Genomic DNA, 24,904 nt, shown 5'->3' on the forward strand with positions numbered 1-24,904 from the left:
TGACTCTCGAACTGTCACTAATAGAGGCCTTTCACCGCACTACTCCTCGTTTATTTTAATACGTGGAGATGATAATACCTGCACGCAGTGGTCTAAGCCCGAGGCAATGGTCCGCACCCAGCCATTCTTACAATCGTCATGAGCTGATTATTTTGTACACAATGCATAGCAACAACCTCCCCCGGGTCCACATTGCTTTTCTCACCTGTGCTGTATGAGTTGAACTCGCCATCTGAAAATACATGCTCTCAAGTAACGGCACCGGACAGATCGCGTAAAGCGAGATTGTGTTCGCGTCGTTGAATGCTGTTGCAAAAGCGCCCCGATTGGCCAAATAACACCACCAGGATGAAATAAGGAATTCAGTCCCCTTTTACGCCATGGCCTGTGCGTGACATCAGCATGGCTGTGAGATCGGTGCCAAATTATAGCCATCGACTCACTTCACCGCATGCCGATGTCAGTCCGCCCGCAGACATGACCACGACATGCTAAATCCTGCGGCATGCGACACGCGACACGCCATGAAGCTCGAGCCTGGCCGGCATAGGCCGTTTCGTGTCATGTGAAGTACCCGCTCATGGCACAGTAACGGCACAAGCGTTGGCGGTGTCGTCTTCTTGAATACACACAGCGATATGGCCTATCAATGCCAAACGAGGTCAACAAGATCTACAATCATTTCCTAAAATCTGACACCGGCCTAAAAGGTGCATCTTACCTAGTTTGACGTTGTCTGACCTGACCTCCGAACTACGTTTTATCGAATAGCATTGGCATGTGGTATGATGACGAATGCCAACTCAATGCCTTATGGTGCGCATTCGTCGACAAACCTAAGCTATTGGGTATCTGAACGTCAAACGTGACTGTCATGACCTTCTCAAAGCGGTCGTCTTTTGTCAGAGAGTGCCGGAGGAAGTTAAAAGAGACTTATAGAGGGTATTATTATAGAGGTTTAGAGATAGGAGGATTATTATAATAGGTTATATGACCTTGTAGAGATGCCTACACACAAACACACACAACACACGCATATATATATATATATATATATATATATATATATATGCATATGTGTATATATATATATATATATATATATATATATATATATATATATGCATACGCATATATATGCATAGATACATAGATATATGTATATACATACATACATATGCATGTATATATACATACATACGCATGTATATATGCATATATGTGCATATATACATGTGTGTGTGTTTGTGTGTGCATGTGTATATGTTATATTTAAGAGGCATAAGGTGATTGTACGTTATTCCAGCTTTTAAGAAAGGTATTGACATTGCGTACGGTTAAAAAAGAGGCATTTTGGTAGCTCCTGGTTTGTCTAATACGTAGGTTTCAGATGCCTCTTAGAGCAATCCCTGCGCGGTGCCTAAAGTGAGGAATTATTATTAGCCTGGTGTGATATAAGAAAGTCACGCTTTCAGTGCTTCAGATACTTTCATGGCAATATCCGGGTTGGGCCTTTGAGGTCCCTCAGCCTCGAGTGTTTAAGTCATGCACGCTCATTTTAAGAGTGATGATATGCACCTAATAATAGAATCCCTGAACTCCCAGAGGTGATAGCCTGACACGGATGGCCGGACCGCTCTGGTTGTCAGGGGCGAGTGCTCTGTCCAGTGTCGGCCAAAGGCATGTATTGAAATCGGAGCTTGTGCCAAGGAATGTTGGCTCTGCGAGGGAAGACATGCGCCGCGTCCGCGTGGATCAGTCCCGCAACCAAACCGCGGTTTGTGCTGGTTTCAGGATGGAAAGACCACCTCTGCATGCTTTCATGGCTACTGCTGCTGCCGCTGACGGCCGGCCAGGAGCCGCCCTACGCACTGCCAGATGTGAGTAGCCCTGTAAAAGCGTTCGCGTGACGTCTGGTGTGAGCAGAGTTTCCAAACTGATATGTGTTTTGGACGTGCCTGCCGTTTTAAGCAGCGAGTGTCGCCAGGAGATGGATACAGCTGCAGGCACATTATCGGGGCGTAAGGTCGGCAGAGACTGAAAACATGTATGCGTGTTACAATAAGAAAACCTGTATGATGGTGATGACATTTGGGTTTAGGAGCGCTTCGACAGCCTTGGTTATTTTGCACTCGTAGAAAAGTTGGGTGTACCAACATGATAACATTAGTCAGCCAGGTAAAATGACAACGATCACTCAAAAACGAAATCAGTGGTGGCACATCACGCCACATCATCCGTTAGTCTTTGACTGCTTAGCCTTGCATGTCTTTCTTACTTGGCTCACCATGTACTTGTGCATTTACCCTGCCGTGTCGTATCGTTAATGACCCCTGATAAGCGTGGCGCCAGGCAGGACGGGCTCAGTGACTCATTGCCCCCAACCCATGGGCCAATGTCGTCATACTCAGGTTCAGTTTGTACTTGACGACACACCCATGGCTGCATGCTTTCTTCTTCATTGCCGCGCGTCGTACTACTGAAATATGATAGTCACCCCATAGAACGCCTCAGCGCACACTAAACACGCAGTGCCTTACCTGAGCGCACTGCGTGCCGCCGTGCTGCGCGGGCCGTAGTTGTCGCTTGCGAAAATATCCGGAGGTCAGCAGGTGCAGTGAAATGGAAGCGAATCGTACTCCCACACCCCACCATAGCAAAGACGGCGGCGCCCTATCTCCGCACGTGGTCCTGGTACAGCGTATCGGATGGCGCCCCGTGTCTCATGCTGCTGATGTGCTGCGTTATCGGTGGTGTGAGCGATCTACTCATGTGTGCCTATTGTCATGGCTGTGTCAGTATTGTCCTGCAGTGTGCATCCACGAACCTTGTGTCCATTGAGCCCAAGTTTGCGTGGTATCGTTTTCATTCATCGCATTGTTGTGATTTGTGTCATTGAATGACACGTGTGACATTACTGACCTTCACGACCGCTGTCACACACCTACGTCCATATTTGCACAGCAAACAGAAAGACGGCATTGTTCTCAGCATCCCTGTCAAGGTGTGTGTAACAGAAGGCATTTGATAGAGTTGAGCTGCCGAAGTGACTCGTGGATGGAGCATTGGTCCACACTGCATACTGCAGTCATATTGCACGCCGCACAGTTAAGTTCAAACCTTATTTGCGCCGGTTTTGCGAGCAACAAAAAAAATATTCGTTACGCGGAGAGCTACCGTATTTACACTTGGTGCACGTTGGGGACGTGCCAGGTGCCACATGTTGGCGGAGACGTTTTCTCATACTCAGAGCTGTTTTTTTCCTACGAAAGTGCTCCTGATTCGATTCGCCATGGTAATCCGAGGTACTGACATTTCGGGTCAATTAGGACTCGTGTTTTACTGGTTGTTTCGTAACTTGCACCTCTTGTTCCCATGCTTGCGAATGGGTACGTTTGCCCGAGCCTATCCCTTAACACAAGAACCCCACATAGGCATATCACGCGTCTGGAACGTATCACGTACTGGACGTTTACATGGCACGAGCCACATAACGATCCTGCAGTGTTCTGCACCAGACCTATGCGGCCACCAACGGTAAAAAAGTAAGACAATGCCAGTAGTACAGACAGTAACTCCAGCAGTGCCCCAGGCACTGCTGGACTGCTGCCCAATACGATCTCAGCGGGTGGTTACGTTACCGGTGGCCTTAGCAATGAAATAGCGTCATAACAGGCTGAATCATTGTAAGTTTAAGGTTTGGTCGTCACGCAATTGTGATTCGTTTCCGGCCATTATTCGTGATGTTCACATGTGAGATGCCACATGGCCTTCGGGCGGCCTTACGGTCAGCGTTGCGGAAAGTGGCCGATGCGCGTTTCCTTCGTGGGCGTGGCAAATACATTTCCAGGCAACCCTGCATTGTTGTGCTAAAAAATACACTTGATTTCATGGCAAATTGCTGAGCGACTGTGACTCAAAATTGTTGGCTATCTTACGTCCTATTCAGTGCGTCTTTTGCCGTGTGCAGCTCACGGAGACCTAAATTGGTGACGAGGATTGTTTAGTCATTCTCTGGGTTTTCAAAATCTACCAAGTGAATCATCTGGCAAGTGGCTATCGAGTTACATTCTGCCACTTGATGACCTCAAAGACCAGCGCAATCCGAAGAGTCGCAGCCTCAGTAAGCTAAACCAAAATGGAAAACGAGCGCTTGCAACCGCATGCTTTATAATCTTATTCTCTCGATTCAAATTACGACAAGACATATTCTGACTCAATTGAGTGGAAGATACTCTCAAAGTTCCACAGTATCATATTATGCAAAATGTTTTACAACAAGCCATATAGAAAGATGTTTTGGAGTCGCAACATGCTGTCAACATTCAAATTTTCCGCAGAAAAGTGTAAGCAAATTTTGTGGTCCCTTCTCTTACTCTAGTGCTACTAACAGGTGCTGCGATGCATCACTTGGCCAAATCACTTCAATGAAATGCAAACTCTCACCTCAAAACATACCAGTTAGTTCAAATTGCGATCAGTTTGCGAAGATGCACATTAGTCTTGAACATGCTTTCCTCTGAACGTTCCGTTGGTTGCACTGAGTTATTCGACGCTACAAGAGGATTTGTTTCTAAGAAGTATGATAAGAAAAGTCACAAGGTCCTACTGGGGCACAAACGGTTCAGACACTGCAGTCACAAAATCGGAGCGGCTCCTTTTGCTCACGCAAAAAATGCGTACAAGTTTTACAAGTATTTTTACCTTAAATAACGATGCCACTTTTGCCAATTATGTAACATTTACAGGAGTGGCATGGGGTGTCTTCCTGCGATGGACCCGCCATGTGCACCGTAAGCATTACACCACGCCCACAGCCATTTTAAAATGCTTCGCGTGATTATCGAATCACCACCACGACTTTGGTTGGTGAGGTAGCATTTTGCTGAAGTCATTGCGCACGACTTGCTGGCGAGGTTGATCCCGAGTTAACGTTTGTCGTGAATGTGTGACCGTTGTCTCGCTGTCCACAGCTGAACCTGGGCAATCTTCCGGACACCTCATTCTCCTGCGAGGGCAAGGTGGTCGGCGGCTACTATGCTGACTTCGAGACCAACTGCCAGATGTTTCACGTCTGCACGTTGGGCCAGAAAGGTGTGCAAACGTTTACTGCCAATACCATTCGTCGGGTCTTTCGCTTGTTCTATACATCATTGGTCAGCAGGTGAAGGATGACACTTAGAATTCAGTTAGCCACCCGCTGTACTTGAAATGGAAGCAAAACTCCGTTAGTTTCAGTTCTTCATTAGATATATGCGCGCGAATCAAGGACTACCTCGCTTTACGACGCCGCGTCGCCTTCGTTGGACCGCTGCGGCCTCGCAAGCCGCGCTGCTCGGGCGGCGGCGGCGGCGGCGGAGATCGGCCCTGCCCCGGTATCGACGCGGCCTGACCCACAACTGACGACCTCGCCCCGGGCCGGCCGAACGGCGTCGCGGCCTGTCGCAATTAACCGATCTGAGGCCGACGTCGCCCACACCCGGACGGCAGCCAGCCGGCCGGGCCCTGCGGCCGTGGCGACAGGCCGGTAATGGGCCGCTGGGGAGGACCGGCGATCGGTGCGGCGCGCGCAGCAGGCTGGAGTCGCTGACAAACACCATGTATATTGATGAGGATCCATGGACAGCGCTGCATCGCTAATGACCGGCCGACGAGCAGAGCACAGATCTGCGGGAGACTCATGTGCGGCGCACCGATAACGATGGGTGACGAAGACCGTGTTGATGGATCACAAGTGTCGGCAGCGTCGCCCGCACCGGCACCCCCCAGCGCCGCCGCTCGGCGCACGTCTCACTGACATTGGCAGGCGGCCTCACTCATTATCGCTTCACTCGTCTGGCTCAGGTATTTGTAGTCATGGCCAGACACCATGGTAACTGCCGTAGCGAGTTCGGTGCGCCGTCCTTGCCGCAGCCCGAGAGTCGCTCGCGAGGGTTCGGCTTACAAATGGGTTCAGTAACGGTAACGCACCAGTTCAAGAGTGGTAGGGCTTGCAAGTGGGCTGGCGATGGCTTGACCTGCCCGATGACCAAACAAGGAAAACAAGGTAGTCGATTGCACTGACTCGTTTTCTTTCTTTGTGGCCGGCTCTTTGGCAGACCACAGATGTACTGGGAGATTATTGGTCGCAGCTGAATGGATTGTACGCTGGTACGGCTGTCATGTTCCGTACGTCAGGGCTTACGCAACCCAGAAGCTTGCGCTCGAGACCATTTGTTAAGGCGACATCGGCCATGCTCAGACCGACCACCGGCGTCTATTATTCGGACTAAGTTGAACTGGGCTCAGCAGGTATGCAGGCGGCGGATTCAGCAGCGCTACGCAATAATTTTCGAATGGTGCCCGCTCCGCTTGACAAGAACTCACGTCAATCGCCAAAGTACGCTCAAATCAGCCGCGTTCATGGCCCACGCTCGAGCGCGCGTGGCCCCCGGCGTGCAGTAACGGACACTTGCGTGGTCACCATTTCTTGCTCTTTTTGCCAGTTCATGCGATGGTACTACTTCGCTGCAATGCCGGGCGGTCGAGATCTGTGCTCAGTTTTCTCCCATGTTGCGGCGCTCTTTCACAGGGCGTTCATTTGGTGGGTTCCACGTTAATCCAATGGAACCGTTAGATAAATACTTATTATACTGCAATGCTGTTGAAAAACCATGCCTGGAAAGCAGCCTTGATTTAAATGCCTTAAACATGTTACGGTAGTTTGAAAAACCATGTTTCGTGTTGCCAAAAAATTGCATGCAGCCGTGGTTGCACGCTTGCAAAACTAATGCCATAAAAAGTGAAGGCCAGGCTAGGCTACCGTGCTCAAAATTTTCCATTAGCTAGACTGAGAAGTAAGCCCCGTTCGACGGACAGCCCAGTTTGACATGAGGGTCGTGACCACAGTGCACGGAGTATTAGTCCAATGGTCGTGACCAAAGGCCGCGGACATCGACGGTCGCGCCTATAGAACACATGAGTCACCAGCCGGCTGGTCCTGGCCACAGGACCCACGGCAAACCTGCTCTGGCCTTTTTGCAAGCAAAATGACGTTTAGCCGACCTACCCCCGAAGCCGTTCCCTGATTGGATCCGCAGATCCGGTCCGCTGAGGCATGCGCGGGAAGCCGTTTCCCCCTACCCCGCGTCGTTCGAGCGTCTCGCACCACGCGGGGGTCCGACCCGCGCAGGGGGCGCCCATGTCGTCCGACCGTCTCGCACCACACGGGAGCGCGCGATCGATCAGGACGTGATCAGACCCGGGTGTCGGTTACTTAACACGGCTGTGAGCCGGCACACGACCGTGAGCACGGCTGGCGTGACCCGGCCGGGTCGTTTCGCCAGGCGGCGTTTCAACACGCGCGCGCGGGCGCGCGGCCGCCCGTGGCGCCGACCGGCAGGGCCAGCTTCCCGCGGCGCGCGCCCTCCGCCCGTCTGATTGAATTGTTGGGCTGATCGGTGGTGAAAGATCCGCTCCCTCGCCATGGCGGGCTGGAGGGCAGCGGATCGGTGGTCATCGGGCCAGCGGCGCTACTTGGTATGATTTTTAGGCACCGAGGTCCGGGCCAATTTTTTATTTTGATGCTAGGCCTGTGCCGATGCAAGGAAAAAATGGTTTCAGAGGGTCCGGCACCGCTGAAGTACGTGTGTGTGTGTGTGGTGTGTGTGTGGTGTGTGTGTGTGTGTGTGTGTGTGTGTGTGGTGTGTGTGTGGTGTGTGTGTGTGTGTGTGTGTGTGTGTGTGTGTGTGTGTGTGTGTGTGTGTGTGTGTGTGTGTGTGTGTGTGTGTGTGTGTGTGTGTGTGTGTGTGTGTGTGTGTGTGTGTGTGTGTGTGTGTGTGTGTGTGTGTGTGTGTGTTTGTGTGTGTGTGTGTGTGTGTGGTGTGTGTGTGTGTGTGTGTGTGTGTGTGTGTGTGTGTGTGTGTGTGCCGGGAAGTGCCACCCCTCCAACGGGCTCTGTGGAAACAGGATGGTGCGGCAGCTGATTCCGACACTTACGTTTCTCAACCGGGATACATTGATGCAATGTCAAACGCTGTCAAGATCAGGCATTTTGCCAACTGGCTTGAACTGTGACATACACACATAACCAACGGTAGTTATGTCATTTTGGACTGAGCCCACCCTTACGCCGCAACATCCAGCAGACACAGGTGTACCAATCATACCCTCGGCCTCCGCCTGCTATCTTTCCCAGTCAGCTGCAGTATGTGTAACTTTAATCGGGCGTCATTCCCGGTGGTTTATAACGCCTACGTCCGATCCGTTTCTGAGCACTGCAGCTTGATATTGTCGGGCGTGGTCGGGGTTCCCACCAGGTGCGGGTGGACCGAGTGCAGCACAAGATTCTTATTTGGTTTCTAAACCGTACCTCGTCCCGTCTAGCCTGTTCTTGTTGCATCATAATGTCCTGCGTCACATTGAAGTTACCTTTTGTGTTTCGGTGCGAGTGCAGCAAGAGCTTTCGTTGCTAAGAGGTAGTCTTTGAGACAGGAGCGGATCAAGGGTTTTCCTCAGGAAAATTACTTGAGAACGGGCCCGGTGTTGTGAGGGTCGCTTGATGTCGCCATGCCTTAAATGCATAGTTAAGTCATATATGCACACAAACACGCACATATTTGTGTATACTATCTCTTAGTAATGGGCACAGGGGCTCTTAATCTTGAGTCGCGAGTACATTAACACTCGGCGACGCAGTCTCCGCTGGTCGGGCGGGGGCTGCGGCTGCATCCACAACAGAATGGATGCGAGAGCCATCATACGGCGGCCGAGAACGATCACGCAACGAAAAGTAGTGCTTTCGATCACCATGGAATTAGTCTGTGCGGCTCATGGGTACTCTGGTCTGTATATTTCACCTGTGTAATTTACGGATTGATCCTCTGAACGGATTAGCGGCCCAGCTCCACGAATAGTCAATATCTCACCGAACGCTGCACCATTGACGAGAACTGCGAAATCCAGGAGCGTGAGCGTTATTGCGTCATACATCGCTCCAAATGCCATAGCCAGCTGGCTTTAGAATCACGAACGATGGTTGTACCAGCCATGGTGGCTGCCTACGGTTGCTGAGGTCAGCACCAGTTATTCCGCCACGGTGATTGTAATCTGGATCACCGTCAGAGTGACGGCTCCCACTGTTTCGCCTCCCTTCCTGGTCGGTGCTGATCCACGCCCGAATGTTTCTTGCTTTAAAAACACACCAGACTGGACGGGCTCACCTCTTCCCTTGATTTTAAACAACGATGTGCAAGGTGTGATTTGCGCTTTGTATCGTCATTATTGAGCGTCATCCGCGATACAGATTCCGTGCACTACGCCACTGCCACAAGGGGGTGCCAAATGTCACTTTCGGCTGTTTTTTAGCGCGACCTAGTCTGAAAAACCGATCTTGCGTGGACCGTTCAGGATGTTGAAGTCTGAGTCAGTTGCAATAGGAGTTTCAAAATCAAACAGGTTGCGACTCCATGCATAATGGATATGTTGCAGTGCTGACGGCTGCTGGACGAGTGAATGTTTTGCTGTTTAGCTAGGAGCTGTTTCAGGCTGTTCCGGGTCGCGCACATAGTGGCATGGTTAGTCATTCCATTATAGCTCTTCTAAGCTGGTGGAAGAGGTTCCAGCCATGGCCACAATAGCGTTACTTGAGATCAAGACAAGCACGTACTCACATTTGCACGTCAGCATTGATGGCATAGCGGAGCATCGATTGTTCGCGTTGCCGTATGCAGTGCCAATCCGTTCTGAAGATTAGCGAAAACATTACCCTGGTAAAAATATGGGTCCAGGTTCTCAAAGCGAACAGGAGGAGCACAACAACAATGTGAAAGGCCCCTGAACAGTTGGGAGTGCCCCACTAGGTTGATGGATAGGCCCTCCAAACAGACGTATGGCCCACCACAAATTGGGGCAAGTAGGAGGAACGCTAGAACAATATATAGGGCCCCTTGGCACAGAGAGAATCTCTCTAGGTTAACTTGTAAGGCTTTGACAAGCGCCCAGGACCCTCCAGCAGATGGAAAACCCCAGAACAATGTAAGGGGCCTCCGATCTACCACGAGTGGGGCGCTCACGGGGTTAGGTTAAGATGTGGACCTTCAGTGGCAGCGTGCGGCCTCGCCAGCAGATAGGATAAGCGCGTGGAGGATCTTTGAACGATCGAGAAAAGGACCCTGACAACAGCCTAAGCATACCGAGAAAGGGACTCTGAAAACAGCGTAAGCAAATGGAAACAACCAAGGAAAGAGCACATGAAAGAACCAAGGGACTCTGACAGCAGCGTAGGCAGCCCGAGCAAATGGAAAGAACTCAAGACCAATGTGGAAGCCAGTGAACGATCGGGGCAGCCGATAAGTCAGCACAACAGACAGGGTCGACAATCAACATAGTCAGTAGCGTAAGGGGGTCCGGAACAGTGCAATGGGATCGGGAGCTTCTCGAAGATCGACCCTCCCAACCAGCCAAGAGTTCTTTCAGGCCGTGCTCTGGCCCCTCCTCTTTGACTGCGGCACCTCCCGGCCACCCGGAGGCCCGAGGGCGTCTAGTTATTTTGCGTTTTGTGTCAAAAACATGTTTTTGCTCGGCCCGTTCTAAACCCTTTCGAGCCCTTTTGTATCTGAGGAGAGAATCTTTCAATTTACCCCCTTGGATTCGCCTTTGCGTCGGGGAAAATTGCATCCTCCAGCTCTGCTCCCGACTGTTATTCGCAGGTGCCGCTTTGATCGAACGGTATACAGAGGCTTCCGTGCTCTGCAGGAGTGTAACTATGGTTTTGTTAGCATTTTGATCGTGCTTCCAAAGGTCTCAACACTTTTTCAGCCTATTGCGATGCAAAAGCTGGATTTCTTGATAAAAGCTGGAGCGTTTTCAGGAGGAGAGTCTTAAGGCACATTATGCATTTTTTTTTGGCGTATGCCACATGTAGGGTATGACTTATGATGTTTCATGCTTTGTCGCCCTGTATTACGTGCATGCTCCTTACGTTGCCAAAGAACTTCGCACGTCCGCGGAACATCTTTTGTCTGTCGGCAACAACAACTGATGAAAAATAAGCCGTTGCTGGGCCTCAGTTTGCATTCGGGAATGTTAATGACGCTCCGGATGTCGCCTGAAAGGTCAGCCACAATCCAGCGATCCGGGAATTCAGGCTCAGCCATTCCATGAAATTCTGAGTAGATGTGCTCTCCCTTGAGGATCCCGGTATAGTCAAGTGGGATCAGTGAGTGTCCCGTGACATGTCAACTCGAGCCCCCCCCCCCCCCCCCGCTGACGGCATGAATGTTCACCAGGTGAAACACAAGACATCAAGTTCCTCTGCTTGCAAGGCACCGTGTTTGACCAGAAGACTCGCGTATGCGAGAGATCGGAGGAGGTGCTCTGCTCGAATGGTGCCGACATCTACGACGTCAACAGGGAGCTCTACCACCATAGCAACAAACACCAGCAGTGAGCCTTTTCATACTTTCATAAAAGCCTACCCCGCCACTCAGGCGCTATATGCGTTGGTGTTCGTTAGATATGTAGGCATATAGGTATGCACATCCTCGGCGATATGCCTGAATAGCCGAGAAACTAACCCCATGATGACTCCTAACGACGTCGCTGGTTGTACACACCGCTTAATGACTGTCTCTGCGGTTGTTAACTATCGCCAGCTCCGTTGGTTTTGTGACCTTCATCGGTGCGTGACCTTCATCGGTTTCGTGACCTTCATCGGCGCGAAGGAACAGGCGTGGTGCACTCCGTTCAGGTTGACGTCTCATGCGCTTTAAGTGCGCATGGTGCGTGCGCTGTTTTCGCGGGTTTTCTTAACAGGCTTCAAGTCTTGTCACGCGGCTGCTTGTCCGTTGGGCTAACAAAAAAAAAAAAAACAACAACAACAACCGGATCGCCGAGCAGTTTGGCAGATACCAACAGAAAGGAACGGAGCGAAGTGTGCTGTGTCTCTGACTTGTGACAGCTCCATCCGACACGCCGTGCACGTCACAGACAGTGGGACGGCCTGGGTCGCCCAGCGACCCCACAACACGTGGCATGCAGGCCTCGGCATAGCCCACGGTTGCGTCAGGTCACGTGACATGGGTCTGACCGGGCTTCGATGTGTTGGGTGTTGGATGGGTCACCGCCGACGGCCAGACGCTCTCGGACGGCTGGCAGGACCGGCCGGCCGGCCTCTGGACCGGGGGAGGGCACGCTCGCTGATGAGGTGCTAGCAACAGAGCGCATTGGCGTACTGCACCCCAGTTAGCATCACCTGCGCGGTCCTCACAAAGCCGTCGCGTTAACGTGTCTTGAGCCATCGCGTCACGGACGATACGACTTCCAGGGAGTTCGCCGGAAACGTGACGGACTCCACGGGGGACGCGTCCGAGGCGCACGCCTTCCTGCCGCTCGACTCTGACTACCAGGACTCGGGCCGCTACCCGGCCTCCGACTACACGTACGACTACGGCACCGACTGTGCCGGCTACCGCGGCTGCACGCGCACCCGCTCCGAGGTGCCGCCGTTCCGGCCGCCCGTGCGTGAGCAGCGTGCTCAGCAGCAGCTGCCCAAGCAGCCGGCCTTCAGGTGAGCGGCTGCTGCTGCGCCCGCCGCTGGCGACGCTGCAGTGCCCGGGACACTTGAGCGGATTTGTGGGGAGTGGGTCCCACCGCAAGGAGCCCAGGCGCCTCATGGCATAACGGATCATCCTACTTTACATTTATTATGAATGCTTATGAAACATCGTGTCAGCGCCGAACCTTGGTCGAAAGGCCAACAGGACTTGGTCATATTTTTCACATAAGATGCATTGCCCATAACACCATTCGGCCTTGGCCTACGAGATACCGGCATGTCTAATGCGTTTTTTTTTGTAATCTCTTGTTTTTTGTTCCGGCAGCCGGTTCCGGCAGACCCGTCCTTTTAACAGCGTGTCGACGACGACACCGAGCACCACTACGGCACACCTGGCGGCGCTGGAATCGGTCACGGTGCCCATCATACCGGTTGTCAACGACCCGGACAGGCCCCGTGTGGTGGTCACCAACGGCAAGCCGTTCGTGCCCAAGCTGGACGCGTCGGACCTAGGCGCCCACGCTCACCCAGGAGGTGCGTGCCGCGGCGACAGTCGCCTGCAGACCTTCAGCTCTGCGCGGGCAGACGGCATGCGACCGAGTGTGAATTATGTGACGACATGAGATGGTATGTGTTCTGAGTGTCCGCTGCGGCGGGCGTCCCAATCTCGCGCAGACTGTGCCGCCCCGGACCGCTCGGCTGACACCGTCCTTTGACCGAGGCCGCGTGACCTCGTCCTAACCTCGCCAGAGCCCGGCCACCGGGCGTGAAGCTGTTCATCAGCGCGCGGGACATAACGCGTCGCAACAGAACACGAGTGGCATGTTTTACTTTCCGCGTTGCCGCCGTAGACCGCCGTTGCCCCGCTTAACTGTAATAGTGCCAGGGTCTGATGAAATTGTGACGGCTCCCTGCGTTGTAGGCATGGCAGTGTGTTGACATGCCGTGGGCAGAGCTGCATGCAACAGTACCAGCTGCTGGCTGACCTGCGATTATCAACCCGGAGTGACCGATCGAGGCGCACCGCTTTGATGCGTGGCGCATTTGCATTCCTGCTGACGGCTGCAAGCTGCCTATGCTCACTAGCTCTGGCTGCTACTTAACCTGTTTGTAACACGGTGGAAGACTGGCTGGTACCGCTGTAGGCAGGCTGATGAACGATGCAAATAGAAGGCTTCGAAACGCAGTCAGATGATTGCATGTCGGATCCGTCTTCGTGTTGGCAGGAGGAATTTCCTTCGCTGGCGCTGCCGGATACAAACTTCTCCTGCGAAGGCAAAGTCAGCGGGGGGCACTACGCCGACCCGGAGACGGACTGCAGGATGTTCCACATCTGCGTGATCGGCCCGGACGACACGTGAGTGCGACTGCGGCGGGATCCTATCACAGCGAGGCTCTGCAGCCACGCGAGGCATTAAAGCGGTCCGGGCTCGTTAGTTGGCTGGTATGCTGTGTTAGCCGTTACAGTGAGCGATTACTCCGTGGTTAATTATCGGTTACGTAGACGTCATCTAATTCATCTATAGACTAGGGATGGCTACGTTTTTTCTGTTTTGGAGCCTTTCAAACTCTGGCACCTGCGTGTCGTAAAGCTTTGACAAATGTAACATCGGGTAAAAGGAGAGTGCACGACATAATTTGCATAGCGTGCACACGACTGGTCTGAACTGCTTGCATCAAACGTATACAACATGTATCAACGTGCAGCCTTCGTCCGTCGTGCAACACGTTACATCGCTTTTCAGGATAACCGACTACAAATTTTTGTGCGGAAACAACACAGCGTTCGAGCAGAAGTCAAGAACTTGCCAAGAAATCGAGAAAATCGACTGCGCCTCATCTGTACTCAACTATTACGTCAACAATCATTTGATCATTCCCAGTAAGTCAGCCATTTTGTACCCATTCCCCGGCCGTTTATAAATAGGCTAAGTTTTCTGGATCAGTGGCCAAAATTACCTTTGCCATATGCCGCTGCTTACACCTAATGCCTTGTTTGCCTTTTCTTTGCCATGTCGCTACTTGCAGTTATATATCGCGCGCGCATGTACAATGCGAATTCAACAATGCTGTCCAGCTTTCACGTATATAGCTGCGTTTATCGGTTTAAAACCGTATAAGACTCCATTCATACCCTAACTTCTGTGCTTTCCATATGAAGCGCTTGGTCGCTAAGCTCCATCCGCCGTGTTTTCGTCGTGGTTGTCTTCTTTTTAAGCATATGTGCAACACTGTGCAAGCTGTACATTATCCACTCAGAACTTTCTTTTAGAATCATAAGTCAGTCGTTGGTTTTTCGCAAAACATGGCTGTCAGCAGCAAAACAGATTTGAAACAAGTCAGCGGTTCAACGTTAGAATGGTGGTTACTGATCCAGTAGCGGTCACTGTGGTTCAGTAACGGCCACTGTGATCCAGTAACGGTCACTGTGGTCCAGTAACAGTCACTGTGGTCCAGTAAGAAGGCGTTGGCGATCCGTTTTTAACCAGTCAGAATAAACTTAATATAACGATTATCTATTCAGCACAAAGCAGTTTCTGATGTGAAACGTCAGTGAAAAATAAATAAACACACGGTTCATGATACTTTTCAAAGAAAGACCACAAAAACGGGCGAAGCGCGAGCTTTTTTCTTTGTTCGCTGTAAAGCGTGTGATCGGACGTTTGGCTTCTCTTTTGGCATTAATTTGTATTCCAGCGCTCCTGTAAAAATAGCAAATTTTGTCGCTTCATTAAACTGGCAATCACTACAATGTCTGATCATACCAATGCCTACCTGTTCTTGGCATACCAATGCCTACCTACGCTGTCTTTCTCTGTTGGTGATGGCTCTGCCGCTTATGATGTGCATACAGCAGCGCAGTCTAGCAATGCTCAATTTGCTGCACATGGGTGACACTAATATGGCTGAGGACGTATGCCTGAGAAATGACTTTCAAATGTTTTGTCCTAGTTCGCATGCATGTAAAGTGTATTCACGTCGTCACAGAGTGGGCACAAAGTAGAATCGAACAACTTAATTTTTTGCTTTGCGTGCGTTCTATTTCCTCTCAAGCGATTTGGATGGGTCTGACGAGCCTGGGGTCGTGCCGCCGCCGGTCGGTCCGCTCAGCGGGGACTGGACGTCCGGGTGTGCCTCCATCGACGCCGCCCTCCCGTTCGCAGAGTGGCTGGAGAGCTTGGCGCGGCGCCAGGCCAGCCAGGGCGCCGCCCTCCTGGCGCAGGTGCCCGGGGGCGGCCTGCTCTCGCAGGGCCGCGCCATCGCAAAACGGGACGGCCCCACCCGCGTGATGCCAGCGTCACGCTCATGACCCTCGCGCCCGGCACACGGGCCCCCAGTGCGGTGCGATCCTCCTGTTGGCATTCAGGAGGAGGGCGGCCGCGGTTGGCGTCCTCCTGTTGGCATTCAGGAGGAGGATGGCCGCGGTTGGCGTCCTCCTGTTGGCATTCGGGAGGAGGACGGCCGCGGTTGGCGTCTCGAGCGCAGCTGGCCCGCCCGAGTGCTGCCGCCGCACGCCGAGTGTGAGGAGGCTCCCCGCCGTCCGCCCAACGCACGCGGGTGCGGTCGTTGTCGGTCGAGTGCACGGTAGCGTATTGGCCGCGGTCTGCACGTGTGTGGAGTTGCCTGGTCTGCACGTGTGTGGAGCTGCCTGGTCTGCACGTGTGTGTGGTAGCAGCCCGCATGCGGCGCCAGTCGCTGCCGGCTGGCGGAGCGGCGGCAGCGGCGGGTGACGTCACCGCACGCACCTCGGGCGCACGCGGCTGGTTAGTGCCAAACTGGTTACGCCTGTTGTGAATGCGTCAGGGTTTTTATAGAAAATATCGCGTTGTTGATGCCGTGGCAATAAATCTCCCAGCTGATGAGACTTTTCTCCCCAGCGTCGAAGTCAACCGGAAACAAAACGCCAAAGACCAAACAACAGGCATCCACAGCCTATGATGACTATTACGACTATTACGATGACTGACCGCGGAATGTTCGCCGTAAGTAAATTGCTGAGGAAAAACACTGCAGTATAGACCCTTGAACTAACGTATTTCTCTGCGCTTTACTGGTACTCAATACGCATGCCTAATGAACGTGTGATGAGCAGCACTGCTCATCTAATAAACTTATCTAGACGTGCATGAACCTGGGCCATTGGCCGAATTATATCAGATGTTCATAAGTATCGTCCGAGATGAGATTCACTACAAACATACGTAGCTGAAATCGAATCGTTGCAGATGCGAGTCCATTTTGGGATGCACTTAATGCATGTTTGGTGCATAACCAGAGTAAGTTGTTACAAGGACAATTTGTCTGCTATTTTGGTCATCCATGAATCATGCAGCGACATTGAGAGTGTCATGAAAAAACGTTACGGCTTACTGTAGAAAAGAAAACACCCAGTCGTTTTGCAATGTAAATAATTCGAGCAGCGGATAACTTTCAATGGTTTGGTTACCGCGCCTCATATCATGGGTTTGAGTTTCGTTCCGACCTTTTTCAAACTACCTGCATGCAGATGAACGCGGGCGTCCATGTGTCTTTAAGACAAGATATCTCTAGGCACTGCAGACCTCTTTTGACTTCAGTTAACACATGTCACCTTAAGAATGTTTGCTCGCACTGGCTAAAGAGATTGGAACGTACAAAGCTCATTAAGTGACGCTCATCTCAGCCACAAATATGTATATCCCAGCTGTACAATTCCAAAGAGCCTCAGTACGAGTTCAAAGTTCTAGTGTTGAATTAAAGACTTTCAGTATTCCTGGAGGTATTGCTTGAATAATGTTGTGGTGTTACATAAGGATTATATTGACGGTGCTCAATGTTTTGAGATGTGCCCATTCTCAGGAGTGATAAGTCATTAATCATATTGAAGGCTGTTAACTCTATAACACAATAACGTTGAACTAATGGTGTCGAAAACCAGGAAGTGAAGGTCTTTCTTTCTTATATCAAAGAACTTCACGCTGGCGAATTGCGAGTAGGAAGTTAAACAAATGGAAAAGCTTTGAGTTCATTAGCATGAGAGCTGTGGCATGCCATATTGATTCATCTGTGGCCTTATTGTTTGCCAGTAACTAATCTTAAGTCATTAATAATTCTGCAAAACTTTTCCTTAGCATGGCACCTATAGGAAGGCGAGTAGGCGGCGTTGTCGTTCTCACTATGGTCGCGTCGTATTGCATAGCGTTTGGCAGAAGGCGAAGCGCACAAGGGCCGATATTTAGACTGATCCAAATTTGCTGGGACTGTGAAACGGTTCTGTTCAATCTGATACTCTATTACGTGGGAAAAGCAATCGGCTAACATTCTTATTGTTGCTCAGTCACTATTACTATTCTATTATTACTATTACTATTACTATTACTATTACTATTACTATTCTGTCACTATTACTATTGTCATCTCTCTGAACGGCTACGCGGTAAAGCGGTTATACGAAATTCAGATTTCTGCTTGTTGTAAAAATATTAACCCTTTAATATTACTAAGTTCTTCAAACGGTTTCATTTGGAGCGTAATCCCTGTGGCCGAAGTGATTGGCTGGAGGTATAGCACTGCACTGCCGCTGACGGGACGATGGAGCATGTTTCTGCATTTCGCCAGAACGTGCGGGAACCTCTGGTTTAAAATAATGGTTTTTATCACCAAAAATGATCCGGAAAAGCTGAATATGCCCGCTTCTGCTCTATGCATTGGACCATAATATCATGCATTAAAACCCTGCATAACGAAGCACGGTGTGCCGTTGTCCAGGGAGCCTGTGCGTAAGACAAAACTGATAAATAGCTTATTTTTGCAGAGTCATTGCGGCTTCAATGAAGAGCTTGTGCCAAAGGCAAAGCCACAAAATATACCACGACAGTGCGTCGCAGTTTTCTACGTATTTTCTCAAAACGGATTCTTGTGTGGGCTTTGTCCAAAACCTTAGGTAACATTCTACATATAAGTGTTAACGCTGAAAACATCGGAAAATTACATTTACAACGAGTGTGTTGGTTACATGATGAATTGATGCAGCCTATCTTGAACGCGGATTTGAGAATGCTGGGATTTTGGTACAAAGTTTCGGGAGATCTAGCAAGGGCAACGAGTTTTACTTGAACTGTGATTAAATTTCAGCTCGAAAGACCCGCCTATCACGGTTATTAGAATGCAATATATTTACGACCGCTGATTGCAGGTTCACCAAGTTTTAAGCCGAAATCGCAATTCTATAAAAGAAAGTACACGGCATAAATCACCAAGCATCTGCATCCAGACTGTTTTGTTAAGCGGCCTTTTCCTTCAACCTTTCCATGTCACTATATATCACTCTCCATTCCACTAGCATGGAAAAAGTAAACTCAAGAGTTGGAGAAAATCACCTTGACTTGAGAAAGTCCGAAAACACGGGTCAGACCGTGTCCGGATCTCAAAGACCCGTTTTGGCAGGGAAACGGGGCTAACTTTCACTAGCAGAGGATGCATCAAGAACGGTACTGTCATCAGCGCGGCAGTGTATGCAGACTAGCAGCACGTGTTCAAATCATGTGGGCACCAGTTTTGGGACGTTTTTTGGATTGATGTCAAATTTCAAGAACTGAAGGACATAAAGACGGGAAACCAGATGCAGGGGGTGGGCAAATGTACCAGCTGAATCCCACTGTCGTTCAACGCGTTTGACCTATACGTGTGTCAGCACTAGACTGGAAAACGATCAATATCAGCTTTGAAATACCATCTCGATTACAAGACGTCGCCTAAACCTGTCGAGGTTTAGATTGGCCACGACGGCTATGTATTGGTATAAACCTGCTCAGTGCAGGCGATATCCATCCAAATAATTTGCGCTCGTCATAATTGCTTAAAACGTGAATTACGCAAGCGCAGCGATGTTGTCGATTGAAATTGCTAAGTCTGACCGATTTCTAGCCAGCTATTTTTGTTTATTTGTAAATGATAACTTGAATTCTTCACCTGTGGGCTTTCGCATCTAAAATTCCCATGAAAAGTACTTCTCAAAGCATTGATCGAGCATGTGAATATCGGTTGCCAGAGGTGTCTGGATCCATTGGATCAATTTTAGCATTATCCACATGATGGCAAATGGCAATCCTCACAGAACCGTTATCGCCGGCTCGTCCCACGCTGTTCGAGGCACATAACTGGTGCACTACATTGAGTTGGGAGGGCAGGGCGGAGTGTGACAACTTGTGACATGGGGCACGGGTGCAAATGTCGGAAAATGCTTCATGTAACATATTTTTGCAACTTTTTTGCAAGGTTTTACGCAAAGGTTTGCCCTTTGCAATCCTTAGCGTAAAACACTTTGTAAATTATGATTTTGTTTGAGGTTTTGGCTGTGTGACACCTGGCTAGACGCTGTGCTTAACTTATGTAATTAATTTGTTTGATGTCACTTACTTAAAACTTGGATTACGGACCTCCTAGACGCATTCTACACATGCATGCCTTAGACTCAAGAAGGGCACAAATACGTCTTAGTGGGAATAGTGTTGAGTTATAAGCAGTCTCTGGTATTAAGGTGTTCCGTTTCTTGCTCAAAAGTTTCAATTAAGCTGCTGTTGATTTGTTAGTACCACGTCCATAAATTTTATTTCAGGCACATCGGCGGAAAAGAGCACAACCTCCAGTTCAGGCGCAGCGATGAGCATCGAAGTATTATGATATGCGTCGCATTAATTCATTAATGTCTTCGACATTACAGACTGGCTGCGCTTCTTGCCGCGACTTTGTTTACATTTCTCACGACGCAGCATGTGTTTGGAGTCATCAGTGTCCTTCGAACTCGACAATTTTGTCTCTTCTTGCGGTGTTCGAAAGGGGCTGACCCCTGGATAACCTCACCGCGTGACGACGCAGCTGTGTGCACGACGTTACACTGTTGCACACAAGCGATCTTTTTTACATTTTCCTTGAAGACATAGCTTTAGTCGGTGAGGCTTTATTTGCGGCATCGATCACCCGCGTCTGGCAGCGTCTGTTCCTGTTGTTCAAGTTTGAGACAACCTACCTGTTTACATAATGTTGTCTGTATTGGTGGCGGGCGACAGTCATGATGAGCTTGGGCCGCGACTGTACCCGTCCGACGAGCACATCGCGTTCCGCAGGGACGAGTCGGCGCTCCAGACAAGTACGGCCATTCCCCTCGTGAAGGACAAAGCTCCACGTGCACACGTACCTGGGCTGTTCATTATAATGCGCAACTATCCGAGTAGTTCATGTGTCCATCATTACGCATCGCGCCTACACACTGTTAACCAACCGGTTTTCATCCGGTACCACCTTCATAGGTTTGCCGACATTCGTTGGGTAGATTGTGTCGCATGTGCACATGTACTCGGTACCAGTGGACTGCATTGCGTACATGCATGTTCGAATTGTGAGTTGCACACCTGTTTATGTCGCCGTGGCATAGTTCGACCGTCTTACGTGATAGTGGACGTATTTTTCCGTGTGATTTAAAGCTTCTGGCATCAATGGTGATTGTTACATGCGTTGTTGCTGTACAAGAAAGAGAATTTCATTGCCAGGATGAGAGTGTAGTTTAAAGCCATCCATGTATCTGTACTAAAATTTGTTATTGTATACGTTCCGTCTCGCTTTGGCACATCAAAGAGCATCCGACATCTTAGACATGTGGGGCTCCAATATGGTTACCACTGACTGAACGGATAGCGTACGTGGATGAATTCTTCTGTGTCTCCATTAGGATTGATATGATGATGAATCCTATCACGGGCTTGATTAGACGTGCCATGACAAGCAATATAGCCTGTATAATGTACTGCATTGTACTGCACTAGTTTTCACTTTTCTGAGCCACTATCACCACGGGACCTGATCTCAAAGGGTTGAAGACGTCTCAGCACGTAAATCGCATGCACGTAACGCACTGCGATGCCTTTCCTACAGTGCGCTGACTGTCACGAAGGCTTGGAACAAAGCAGACATAATAAGACGTGACGATGGAGCGAATGCTCAGCGTGGTGGGCATCCGATCTTGATCAGGAGCGAATAGAGGAGAGTCAGCTGAATTAGGAGTGGCACGGGTATGGGAGTAGTTTTAGTTATCACGGGATAAGTATGACTTGTGTTTTGCGTTGCGATACAGCTCAAATGAAAAGCATTGCACTTGCTCGAAGAATTGGAATCAAACAAAACATCCCGCTAGATGTCTCTGCATGCTAAGGCATGCGGACGACATTGTAGATCACATCATCTTAGAATATAACTCATATGGATCGCGGCTGGAAGGATTCAGACATACCCGGCTAGGTGGAGGTAAGTCTCAACATGGACTCGTCTGATATAATTCCTAGAAGCTGTTACCTCAGCGTTCAAATGCATCCTTCATTATCCAACAGTCACGTCTCGGCGGCTCAGTTGTTTAGAGCGCCTGCCTTCCGATCCACCCACCCGTGGCATGATGAGTTCGAGTCGCTTTAGGGCGCTCGCTATTTGCCCTGGACAGGTATTGCCTGCGGCCGGTGCCGGCGGTCGCTGTAAAGGTCAGCTGACGTCAGAGGGCAGGACGGACAGTGCCGAGCATTGCGGTCCGTTAACACGCGCTCGGGTGGGGGTCAAATTGACCCCCGAAAGTTTTTCCAGAATGGTTTCTGAACGGCGCGGCGTAGACACGCCGAATTTTGCATAGCTGCTGACAATTGAATAGCGGATCGTTTGGCATAAAAATTTAGATGCACATTGTGAGGTCGCTGACCTAGGTCGCTGGCAGGTCAAAGTCAGACCATGGTTTCAGCGAAGGCAATTTCTAGGGAATCCTTCAATTTGATCCGACAACGGAGTGTTAGACGAAGCCATACATCTCTGGGATGCTTTCTTAGGTAACGACAGTTGAAGGAGCAAATTACATTGACCTAAGGTCAGTTATAAAGGTCACAACAAGGTCAAAACCAACCTGTTTTGTTACTCCAGGGCTTGCTGTGCGAGAAAGTTTCTAGTGTTCATTTCGAATTTATTGATAGCAGGAACCGCACTATACACCTTCCACGAACTTACTAGAGGCCAGGATAGGTCATTGGCCTAAAGTGACCCGGGTCAGCATTTTTGTTTTGGGAACATGCTGCCAAATGTAATCTTTGCCGCTTAGTCAAATGCAAAACTCAAAGCAATCTTGTATGATTTTAGTCACCTTGACTTTCAAAAGGTCAAACAAGGTCACTGACCTTGAATGAGCACGTGACCTTTTGCTTAGAGACGGTTATATAGGTTCTGGGGAACTTTTGAGACCAACCTGGAATTTGACCTTGTCTTACCTTTTTTGACCAGAAGGTCATAACCTAGGAACCTGAAACTTTGACTTAAGCGAGTTCACGCACAGATAAACACACCCTGTAAATTTGGTGTATCTAGCTTTCTTAGTTCCCGAAGTCTCAGGGTGGTCAAATTGAACCCCGCCTCCCACCCGAGCGAAGGGTATCTAGCCGACCACCCGGCCGCGTGTTAAGCTCTCGCCACTAAGTTCTGCCGTTGCCTGGAATTGTGCGATCGGATGTGGGGGTCAGGGCTTACACGACAAGCACTGCTTAGCGTGAGCGCTGATCCCAGAAATCCATCCATTCAAAGGATTAGGATCAATTTTTTTAAGTGCTGTTGCTGCGTGGAAGACGGTAGCCGGTGCCCTGTAATTATTTTACTTCCGATGGGAAAGCCGATAGCCGTATTTGCAAAGGCGGGACACAAACTCTCCACAGAGCACGTTTAAGCGTATTACGTCTGGGCGTACCTAATCGACACAAGAACTAATCCCTAACAAGAGCCAAGACTCATCTGTAACTTCAGAAACTCGTGGCTAATCCTAATGTTGTATGCGTAAAGTGGAACCGGTCCATTGCTTCAAAAAAAGTGCATTCCATTCGCTGCGGTGATACTATTTCAGCTTGTCGTCACGTGCCATTTCTGATAACGGATCTGCTATGGTCTTCATAGCATATTTCGCAGTGACATTGCGGTGCGGTGGTGATGTCTTCACTTAGTGTTAATATATATTCGTCAAATGCATGGGACAGCGGAATGTTCAGGTCGGGGATTTGACGCGCAATACCATGTTCAAAGAGCTTGCAGGACGGCCTCACTGTAGCCAAAGCACTCCTTGATGCAGAGCACATATTTGGAGGAAACGCTTACCTTGTCCGAATCAAATAATTCCGTAAGCGCCGGTCGCACATTCCGCTCTGCTCCCCTCCCCCTCCCCCCACACATAGCAAAAATTTATCAAACTTGGCGGTCGTATACTAGATGTTGCACCTTTCAAACGTGCACAACAGTGCGCGAAGATACGTGGACGGATGACTTCTAGCTTGTAGAGTCAATGGACACAGTTACATCATAACACTGAAACTATCTGACAAAAATGCAAAATCACATCATTCAGTGCATGTCGAATAGATCAAATCGCAAAACATTACCAGATCACACGCAGGCGGATTTTATCTGAAAATCGTTCGTGAGATGCACAGCAAAACTAGAGGTCATTTTCCACACAGCCAATCATGACTGCATGTCCAAAGTCAGCAAAAGCGAGAAAGACACACACCTCTTCAAAAGCATGGACAGTTTCATTCGTGACACTACACAAGCACAAGTCGATTATCGATAAATGACATTGACCGTTGCCCGTCTCGAGCTGCAGTGCTACGCTGCCGAGCGGCTACGTGACGACATGCGCACATGGATGGAGCCGAGATGAAAACATGCCTCTGCGCAAAACGGCGAGCGAGACACGGTAACTTTTCATCTGACCTGTATATGACCTGTATATGACCTGTGAAAACTTAGGCAGGGCGTGATAATTTGACCGTGTTTTAAAGCCTGAAGGATGTTTGGGAGTCTGACAATGAGATGCACGTTGTGGGGAACTGTATAAAGATGGGAGCAACATCATCTATAAATGACTGCATCGCCTGTGCGAAGTCGAAGGATCGCGATATTCCTTGGACTGGGGGCTCTGGGCTGACAATCTCCGAGTATGTTCGGCAAAACAAAAAGCTGGATGGCAGCTGCGACTTCTTATTTTCAGCGGTGGAACACTGAAATGTCCCGATTGGAACTACATAAAGGGTCGTTTAAGAATATGACATTGGGGTGCCGGCAGTGCACAGGTGCTGCGCGCCTGAAAACCAGAGGTACGGAGTTCGATTCCCTACGGTGCCTGCCCTTCCTGCCAGGGTGAGACAGGCGACGCCAACCAGCGTCAGCAGCTGGGCGCGTCGTCAAACCCCAAAGGGTGACCAGCAAATGTCGTCTCAGGTAAAGATGAGTCACATACAAAAGCGAAAACATGACATGCGTTTTGGTCGGCATGCACTCTCACGCGTTGTCACAGATAGACCACGGCGAGGCAGTGGAGTG

At 50.0% G+C, this 24,904-nt stretch overlaps 1 protein-coding gene across 3 annotated transcripts in view; it reads left to right on the top strand.

Moving 5' to 3' along the window:
* Positions 1 to 21,330, top strand: part of LOC119107643 (uncharacterized) — a 57,330-nt gene extending 36,000 nt beyond the window's left edge. Inside the window, exons 2-10 of one of the 3 annotated variants that reach the window (XM_037231155.1) lie at positions 1,795 to 1,880; positions 4,974 to 5,094; positions 11,268 to 11,424; positions 12,305 to 12,547; positions 12,861 to 13,069; positions 13,762 to 13,892; positions 14,281 to 14,417; positions 16,414 to 16,518; positions 20,133 to 21,330. In XM_037231155.1, coding sequence (XP_037087050.1) covers positions 1,795 to 1,880; positions 4,974 to 5,094; positions 11,268 to 11,424; positions 12,305 to 12,547; positions 12,861 to 13,069; positions 13,762 to 13,892; positions 14,281 to 14,417; positions 16,414 to 16,474 — 1,145 coding nt within the window. In that variant the 3' untranslated portion in view covers positions 16,475 to 16,518; positions 20,133 to 21,330. The other 2 variants (XM_037231156.1, XM_037231154.1) reach the window with 2 other exon arrangements.
* Positions 21,331 to 24,904: the final 3,574 nt, after the last annotated feature.

Source organism: Pollicipes pollicipes, unplaced genomic scaffold, assembly GCF_011947565.3.
Source record: "Pollicipes pollicipes isolate AB1234 unplaced genomic scaffold, Ppol_2.1 Scaffold_6686;HRSCAF=7923_pilon_pilon_pilon, whole genome shotgun sequence".
NCBI classification, from domain to species: Eukaryota; Metazoa; Arthropoda; class Thecostraca; order Pollicipedomorpha; family Pollicipedidae; genus Pollicipes; species Pollicipes pollicipes.